This window comes from Coenobita brevimanus, chromosome 113 (assembly GCF_032717465.1).
Source record: "Coenobita brevimanus isolate Jiangsu-jjx chromosome 113, ASM3271746v2, whole genome shotgun sequence".
Lineage (NCBI taxonomy): Eukaryota > Metazoa > Arthropoda > Malacostraca > Decapoda > Coenobitidae > Coenobita > Coenobita brevimanus.
In genome coordinates this window covers 19983676-19993220 of record NC_137066.1, presented here as the reverse complement: position 1 = coordinate 19993220, position 9545 = coordinate 19983676, and the positions used below count along the sequence as shown (strand labels likewise).

At 40.9% G+C, this 9545-nt stretch overlaps 1 protein-coding gene across 1 annotated transcript; it reads left to right on the top strand.

Moving 5' to 3' along the window:
• Positions 1-1091: 1091 nt before the first annotated feature.
• On the top strand, positions 1092-2228 carry LOC145418305 (uncharacterized). Its single transcript, XM_080286746.1, has one exon. The coding sequence runs from the start codon at positions 1092-1094 to the stop codon at positions 2226-2228; it is 1137 nt and encodes a 378-aa protein (XP_080142872.1).
• Positions 2229-9545: the final 7317 nt, after the last annotated feature.

Sequence of the window (9545 nt, the reverse complement as noted above, 5' to 3'; positions counted from 1 at the left end):
TTCTGGTGGCTAGTGATGCAGGAGCTCCAGCTCTTCCTATTGCCAGTATTCCTATTCCTGTTGGGCATACCACCCTGATCTGCTGGTGATACAGCCTGTACCCTCATAATGATGATGATGATAATGATGATGATGATGATGATGATTGAAAATGACTTTTATTTTACAGGTGGAATGAAGGTGACAGCATTGAACACTGACTGTCAGGAGATGGCAAGATTAATTGATACAGACCAGCTGATAGTGACTGCTGGGAGATGGCAGTATCAACTGATGAAGATTGTCATATGTGGCAAGATTTATTGATGACAGTAGTTTGGAAATGGCAAGACTAATTGATAACAGTAGTCCGGAGGTGGCAAGATTACATTAATTGATAGCAGCAGTCTGGAGATGGCAAGATTAGTCGATACAGATTGCTTGGGGGTCGCAAGATTGGTGGATAAAAACCAGGAGGTGGGAAAATTAGTCTATAGACTATATGAAGATGGAAAGATTAATCGATAAAGACTGTCCGGAAATGTCAAAATTAAAAGGTAAAAACTGTACAGAAGTGGCAAGATAAAGACTACCCAGAAATGATAAAATTAATTGATATAGGCTGTATAGAGATGGCAAGATTAAGTGATAAAGACCTAGAGACAGGAAACGTAATGGATAGACACCAGGAGATGGCAAGATTAATCTATAAAGACCAAGATATACAAGGGATTAACAGTGGAAACATTACCATAGAAAATGAAAAAGACGATTCTTGGAGAGGGAAGGTCAATATACAGGGTAAGAGAGTGGATTTAATTGAAGAAAAACTGAATACCTGTAAGTGTGAAAAGAAATTAAGTATGAGAAAAGTTAGTGTGTTTGAGGAAGAGTTAAACAAGGTTAAGAATTGGAAAGGAGGGAGGGATGATGATGATAAAGTATTTAAGTGCGAAGAGGAGTTAAGTATGAGAAAATTGGATAAGTGTGAAGAAGAATTAATTATGAAAAAAGTGGATAAGTGTGAAGAGGATTTAAGTGGGAAAATAGTATATAGGTTTAAAGAGGAATTAAGTGGGAGAAAAGTATATAGATTTACAGAGGGGTTAAGTATGAGAGTAGTGGAGAAGTGTGAAGAGGAATTAAATGAGGAAAAAGTATACAAATATGAAGCATTACCAGTAAGTAAGAGAAAAGTGGATGAGTGTGAAGAGATAGCATGTAAGAGAAGGCTGTACAAGTGTGATGTGTGTGGTAAGGAAGTAACACACATGTCTAGACACAAATTAGTACATACTGGCCAGAGAGACTTTCCCTGTGAGATATGTGGCAAGAAATATACCAGAAAGAGCATCCTTGAAAAACACAAACTTGCTCATACTAGAGAGGGTGAGGGTAAGGCCTTGGGCAGGAGAAAGTTGAGGAAATGTGAAGTGTGTGGGAAAGAGGTGGCTCGCATGTCCAGACACATACTGGTACATAATGGACAGAGAAACTTTGCATGTCAGGAATGTGGGAAACAGTTCAGTAGAAAGAGCATACTTGATAAGCACATACTTATTCATACTGGTGAGAGGAACTATAAGTGTGAAGTGTGTGACAAGGCTTTTAGCCAGAGGAGTCACCTGAATAACCACATGCTTGTCCATACTGGAGAAAAGAGGTTCAGGTGTGATATTTGTGATAAGACATTCACAATGAAGAGCTCTCTGATGAAACACCTCTCTGTTCATACTGGGCATAGAAATTATCACTGTGATGAATGTGGTAAGAGATTTGTGCAGAAAAATGATCTAGACAGACACACACGGGTACACACGGGCGAGAAAAGGTACACATGTGGTCACTGTGGCAAGGTGTTCACTGAGAAGGGTCACTTGAGGGTGCACACGCGTGTACACACAGGGGAGATGGTGTGTGCATGTACAGTGTGCGGACGCAAATTCAGCCGCAAGAGTCTCCTAAACAGACATATGTATGTACACACTGGTGAGAAAAACCACAAGTGCAGTGTATGTCAGAAAATATTTGCCAGAAAAGGACACCTAGAAAGCCATATAATGACTCACACTGGGGAGAAAAAGTACCACTGCATAGACTGTGGCAAAGGCTTCAATGATCGGGTGTGTTTGAAGGACCACATGAGAAAGCATAAGGGAGGAGAGGCAGACTTGGTGTGTGACCAGTGTGGTAGGAAATATAAGTCATCACGTGGCTTGAGAGTTCACAGACTCCAGCATTTAGTGTAAACCCAGTGGACTGCAGACTTGGTATGTGATCAGTGTGGTAGGAAATACAGCATAAGCTGTCATATGGCTTGAGAAGCAGTACCGAGTGGGCTGCAAACATGGAGTGTGGCCACTGTGGTAGGAAGTATAAGACATTGCAAGAATGGAGAACAGACTTTGGTGTACAATGTATTCCTAGCAGACTGTAGACTTGGAGTGTGATCAGTGTGATGGAAAATACAGTACAGTTGACCCCAGCTATTTGTGGGTGTTAAGTACTGTTCCCCCCCCCCCCCACTGTGAATGGGTGAAATCTGCTAATAATTCGTACGGTACCTTCCACAGAAATCACTGGTTTCACTGTTGCAATTATTCCCATTACCCACAGACCCACTATGAGACCTGTAAATACATTTTAGTCACATTAATTCTTCCTGAAAAGACAGTACAGAATGATGATACACAAGTCTTTCTTGGTACACTGCAATGTACTCACCCATGCGATGATGATGATGATGATGATGATGATGATGATGATGATGATGAGAATTTGCCATGCAGTACATGATGGGCTATGAATGATGAATATTCAGTACTGCATGGCAGGATGACAGTATTTCTTACAGAACACATGCAAAAAAATCACATGTGAACCTCTAGGAACAGCTGATGCTGTGGGAAAAGGAAGAAATATCTTCCTGTGAATTTTTAAAATAATTTCCCAGAAAAATTCACGAATATGCGAACCCACGAATAGTGGGATTTGACTGTATAAGTAGTCGTGTGGCTTGAGAAACATGAAGCCCATGGACTGCAGACGTGGAATGTTGCCAGTGTGGTAAGAAATATAAGTCAACATGTGGCTTGTGAAATCACAGACTTCAACATTTTTTAATGTGTAAGGGTATTTTTGTTGATACTGTTGTGGCCCCAAGCTCATCTTAGATGTGAACCCAGTTGACTGCAGACTGGGAATATGACCAGTTTGGTAGGAAATATAAGTCATTGCATGACTTGAGAATTCACAAATTTCGACATAGCTACAGCGTTAAAGTACAAGATGGTATATTGTTGTTGTGGGCTTAGGCTCATCTTAATGTGAACCTAGTGGACTGCAGGCTGAAGTTTCCATTTTATAGCAGCCCACCATCCTCCTTGGGAGGATAGGGTTGGAACTGAGGGATGCTTGTGTAGCCAGGCAGTGGACCTGCTCTGTTATATTGGTGCTGCCACATAAAGGCATCTCTAAACCACTGAGGTTACCAGTAATGTAAAATGATGATGCAGTTGGTTATAAAGATCATTAACTCACTCACTGTGATGACATATTTTTAGTATCATGGGGTGGAGAGGTATATGAGAGAGGGGGGTGTGAGTTGGGAGCAGGGGAGTGAAATGGCGGGGGACAGGCCGACTTGGAGGCGATTTGTTTGTGGCCACCCCAAACGGGATTGAGACGTCTGGCAATAGATAGATAGATAGATAGATTTTTCTTGTCGCCATACATTGTTACTGATTTTTCAAGGGACAGTTTGAACTGGAGATACCGTAAACTGGGGTGAATTCGGACTATTTTTTCATTTTTTTGTGCCATGTAATCTAGTTTTTAATTCAGTCCAAGATCTTAAGTACTGTATGTTGAGCTGGTCCGCCAGGGTATTGAATCATAGCAGTACAAAATTTAAAATGTATCATATATAATTATAGCAAATATAGTAATGGGTGTCCGAATTTGTACTCAAACATTGGTGAATTCGGACACACTGTATAAATTCGTACATAAATAGAAAATGAATGCATATGACTACCCTGGGTTCCCAGTTTAGTCTCGGACGTATGTGGGGCCATTTTGGATGCTCTGGGGCTTTTAAAAAAATGTTCTTCCAGTACAAAAATAATGCCACTCCCTGACAAAATAAGCTAATGACTATAATGAGATATGAACACAACAGCAATTTCATTTTTTTCCTTGGTTTAAATAAAACATATTAGAACACATGTAGATAAGATAAATCTAGCTACAAACCTTAGTACTGTATATGGAACAATCATTTCTTGACTAATAATTTCGTTTTTGGAAGAGTGATGGATTTTAAGTTACAGGTGATATTTAACATGATTATTTGGCTTTACCAGTTTTTTGCTTGCCTTTTTCAGTACAATAAGGACCTTGATCTCCACCAGTTCTTTTCTTAAATGTTCGAGTCATTGGGTGACCTTGTTTAAACAGGTAGTACCATAGAGTATACCTGTAAATGATACATATGAACCCAATTACACACAGTGTCCATATCTGGCAAATTATAAGCAATTGCACATTGTAAAAAGTGTTACTTTTTCGTTCATACTCCCCCTGTCCGAATTCACCCCATGTCCGAACTGACTCCAATTTGCATTAAGATTTTAAAAATTTCATTAAATGCCCAGTTAAGAGATATTTTCTGGCATCTATTCATTAACATTTCTGCCAAAGAAAGTTTGCCAATGTTACAAATTTTATTCTTTTTACATATGTTTGCTTTTTAGTATACATTTGGTATGTGTCACGTGATATACTAAGTATCTTTATACACGAAAGTACAGTAAAGAATCACAAACAATTGGGAGCAAACAGATTTCTAATATGTTTATTCATTAATTATTAATTAATTTAAACAACTTTTTATTGCAATAATATCCGAATTCGCCCCAAGTCCGAATTCACCCCAGTTTACGGTACTGGATATAGCCTTCATTAACCCCTGCACTTCTAGAAGTCCTCCCAAAACTGAGAAAATTGTTTGGTAGCTCTATGATTAGCTACAATGAAAATTGGACATAGTACAGAAAAATGCACACTGTCCTCTTTTCACCTTAATTTGGTGCAGATTTTTGTCCATTTTCAGCTTATTTCACTTAGTTCAGTGGCAGAAAAAGACAGTGTTATGGCTGTACACCATTTTCATAGCACTTCTTCATGACTGACATCATAGCTATTCTTTTCACATAATTCATTGCCAGTAATTTTTTTTTAATGCTGTGGATCTATTTCCTCTTCATAGCACTTCTTCATGATCAGCATCATATCCTAGTGTTAATATGTTGTAATAACTGAGCATTTGAGATGGAGATATGGCAATTTTAGATCATGTCAAAATAAAGAGAGTATAATAGTTCTCTAAGAGTGATATTATCCAAATAATTGAAATACCGGGTAATATTAGGTTTCATTTCTTAATAAAGAAATTCAGTGCGTGGGAATGTGGGTATGTGTTTTGAATACTTATTATTTTTAAGGTTTTTGAGAAAAATCAGGAGGTTTTTCTAAGGCCAATTTTGAGTACAAAATGCTATATATAGGTTTAGTTCTCAGCTGTCACAGAGGTACAGTTACTGATGACCCCATGGGTAAAAATGCTATCCTTAATTCACCTGCCCGGAACCACTGTCTGACTTTCTTCTTCATTTCTGCAACATTTGTGGCCTTTCCTCTAACTTTCTCTCTGTCCAACATCACCTCTCCTCCTCTAAACCTTGCCTACTCTTCGTGTCTGAGACTCAGCTGTCCGAGGCAACTGACAGTAAATCCTTTTCTGTTTCCTCCTACTTTCTCTATACTCATTTCAAAGCCAAAGGTGGTTGTTGTGTTTATGTATGCAACAACTTATCTTGCTCTCGTGTTCCTGAACTTGATTTTTCTGAATTCTCTACTCTCGGGCTTCAGCTTTCTTGTCATTCTGTGACTAAATATACCTGCACTGTTTACTTATCTCCAAATTCTACTGACTGTGAAAAATTCTTTGACTATCTTACTTCTACGATGGAACACATTCTGTCCATTTCTCCTTTCTCTGAAATCTCTATTCTAGGAGATTTCAATGTTCACCACCACCTTTGGCTCTCCTCTCCTTTCACTGATCCACCTGATGAACAAGCCTACATCTTTTCTATCCTTAATGACCTAGAGCAGCTTGTACAGCACCCCGCTCGTATCCCTGACTGCTTTGGAGAGGGCTCCAACATACTTGACCTCTTTCTTACAACTAATCCTTCTGCTTACACTGTTAATCTTTTCTCTCTGTTGGGCTCCTCCGATCACAACCTTATTACCTTAACCTGTCCTATCGTTCCGGTACGGCCTGTGGACCCTCTAAAGAAACGTTGACTGTGGCACTTTGGAGCTGCAGATTGGGAGGCCCTCAGGGAGTCCTTCTTTGATTTTCCCTGAAATGATTATTGCTTCCATGGCCGGGAGCCATCTGAGCGTGCATTGCGCATTGTGGAGGTTATTCTCTCGGGCATGGAAGCATGCATTCCTTTCTCATATCCTCTGACTAATGCAAGAAAGCCTTGGTTTAATCACGCTTGTTCTAATGCTGTCCGCAACAAGGAGAAGACCTATTAAAGGTACCAGAACCAACCCACACCTGAATCACATCTTGCATATGTTTCTGCCCGGAATCGTGCTAAGTCTGTTCATCACTCTTGTTTTCATTTTCGTTTTTGCAGGCTCCAACATGTGTGCATGCGTCGGCCTTGGTCACCTAATGGCGGCTCTCCATGCTGCACGATCTATTGCAGCCTCCCTGTTCAGTCCCTTAACCCTGAGGTCACACTTAATGACCTTGTTCCATGTCTTTCTCAGTCTACCCCTCATAACCCCACCACCAATATTAACACCTCTCACCTTCTGCACCCAATTATCATCCCCCATCCTCTCCACATGCCCAAACCACCTCAATCTACCTCTCCTTATCACAACACCAATACACTCCAGTTCCATCTTACCTCTCAACTCTTCCATCGTAAACCCAGCCTCCCCAGACCTCGCATGCAGGGACGCACTGCGCATCCATGTAATCATTGTCATTTCTGTACGTCTGAACCTGCGAATATACTCCTTCTTTACTGCTCAGGTCTCACTACCATACAGCACTGCACTCCTAACACATGTTGCATACAAAGACCCCTTAGCACGTAGGGAGAGTCCTCTCAATGTCAGGAGAGGCAACAGCTCCCTGAACTTCTTCCAACCACTTCTCACCCTAGCCACAGAGCTAGCTCCAGCCCCACCTCTGCTAAAAATAATTTCATCCATACTAAATGCTCTCAACTCTTCAACCCAAATTCTTCCCGCTCCTTCTGGCACCTCGTTAAAAACCTTTCTAACAACTTTACCTCATCATCCTTCCCTCCTCTTTTCTATTCTGATGGCTCTGTAGCTATTACTTCTACTGTTAAAGCAGATCTCTTCGCTCAGACTTTCTCCTCCAGTTCCACCTTAGATGATTCTTGTGCTGTTCCTCCATCACTTCCCCCCTCTGACTTCCTCGTGGCTGACATTAAAATTTCTGCAGCTGATTTATTTTCTGCTATCACTGGCCTTAATACTAACAAGGCATATGGGCCTGATGGAGTCCCTCCTGTTGTTTCCAAGAACTGTGCTTCTGTGCTTACACCCTGCCTAGGTAAACTTTTTCGCCTTTGTATGTCAACTTGTACCTTTCCTTCTTGCTGGAAGTTTGCTCTCATTCAGCCAGTCCCAAAGAAGGGTGACCATTCCCAACCCTCTGACTATCGTCCAATTGCTTTAACATCCTGTGTCTCAAAAGTTTTCGAATCAGTTCTTAACAGAAAAATTTTAAAGCATCTTTCGTATCACAATCTTCTTTCTGATCGTCAGTATGGGTTCCATCAGGGACGCTCTGTTGGCGATCTTCTCACCTACCTTTCTGACTCCTGGTCATCCTCCTTTTAGGACTTTGGCTAAAGCTTTGCCATTGCACTTGACATCTCAAAGGCTTTTGATCAAGTCCGGCATATATCTTTAATTTCCAAACTGCCCTCTTATGGTTTCTATCCTTCTATCTGTGCCTTCATCTCTAGCTTCCTTTCTGGTCATTCTACAGCCGCTGTTGTAGACGGCCATCCTTCTTCTCCTAGATCCGTCAACGGTGGTTTTTCTCAGGTCTCTGTCCTATCACCGACTCTCTTCCTTTTATTCATCAGTGACCTTCCAAGCTGTGCATCTAACCATATCCACTTTTATGCTGATGATTCCACCCTTCACCTTTCCATTCGGTTCCCGCAACGTCCGTCTCAGCAGTTGCTTCAACAAACAAGGAATGAGGCTACGGCAAACCTAATGTCTGACTTGGCTTGTATCTCTGACTGGGGTAAAAATAATCTGGTTGATTGTGATGCATCAAAAACTCAGTTTTTACACCTATGAACCCGACATAATCTTCCACAGGAGTCCCCACTAATGTTTAATAATATCCAGTTCAATCCAGCATCATCCTTGAACATGTTTGGGGTTTCATTCACTTGGGACCTATCTTGGAAAGATCATATTACATCTCTTGTAATATCTGCTTCCAAGAGATTAGGTGTGCAAAGCCGACTCTGTACCTTCTTTACCCCTGCACAATTGTTGACTCTATACAGGGGTTATATTCTCCCCTATGTAGAGTACAACTCTAATGTGTGGGGAGGCTCCCCCACATACAGCTCTTCTGAATAGGGTGGAGTCAAAGGCTTTTCATCTCATCAACTTTCCTTCTCTTGCTGGCTCCCTTCAACCTTTGTCTCTTTGCAGCACTATTGTATCTTTATCTCTCTTCTGTCGCTACTTCAATGGTCACTGCTCCTCTGAACTGTGTGCTTGCATCCCTCCACCTCTATGACGGGCGCATAGCACCCACCTAGCAACAAACTCTCATCCCATTTCTGTCCATCTCTCTAATGCAGGAGTTAACCGTTACTCCCAGTCCTTCATATATGCAACAGGTCAACTGTGGAACTGTCTTCCTCTGTCTGCATTTCCTACTTCCTGTGATCTCCAGTCTTTCAAAGGCAGTGTTTCCAGGCATCTAGAAATGAACGGCTTGAATTTGTCTCTCTTTTTTGTATAGTTTTTGTTTTTTTCTTGGAAGGAATGGTTTGCGGGCCCCTGGCCTTTGGTTCCTTCCTTCTTGCATTAAAAAAAAAAAAAAAAAAAAAAAAGTTATGTCTTCAAGAATTGTAGCTCAAATGTGTAAGAACTGAACCCAGTCCTTTGGTGGGAAGAGAGGTTTGGGTGACATTGATGATAGTGATGATGACAGTGATGACAACATTAACTGTTAATACTGTACTGATGCTTATGATGATGGTGGTGATGATGGCAGTACAGGTGGACCTCAGTTATCCAGACTACATCATACATCATACCAATATGGTTTTATCCAGAAGAACGTTGCCAGACTGTATGAAGGTACAGATGTATAGGCTACACTGAGTGACAAGACTTTTTTTTTTTTTTTTTTCTAAACCAGGAAGCCATTAATTGTGGTGGGTGGTAACCATGTAACCAGATGA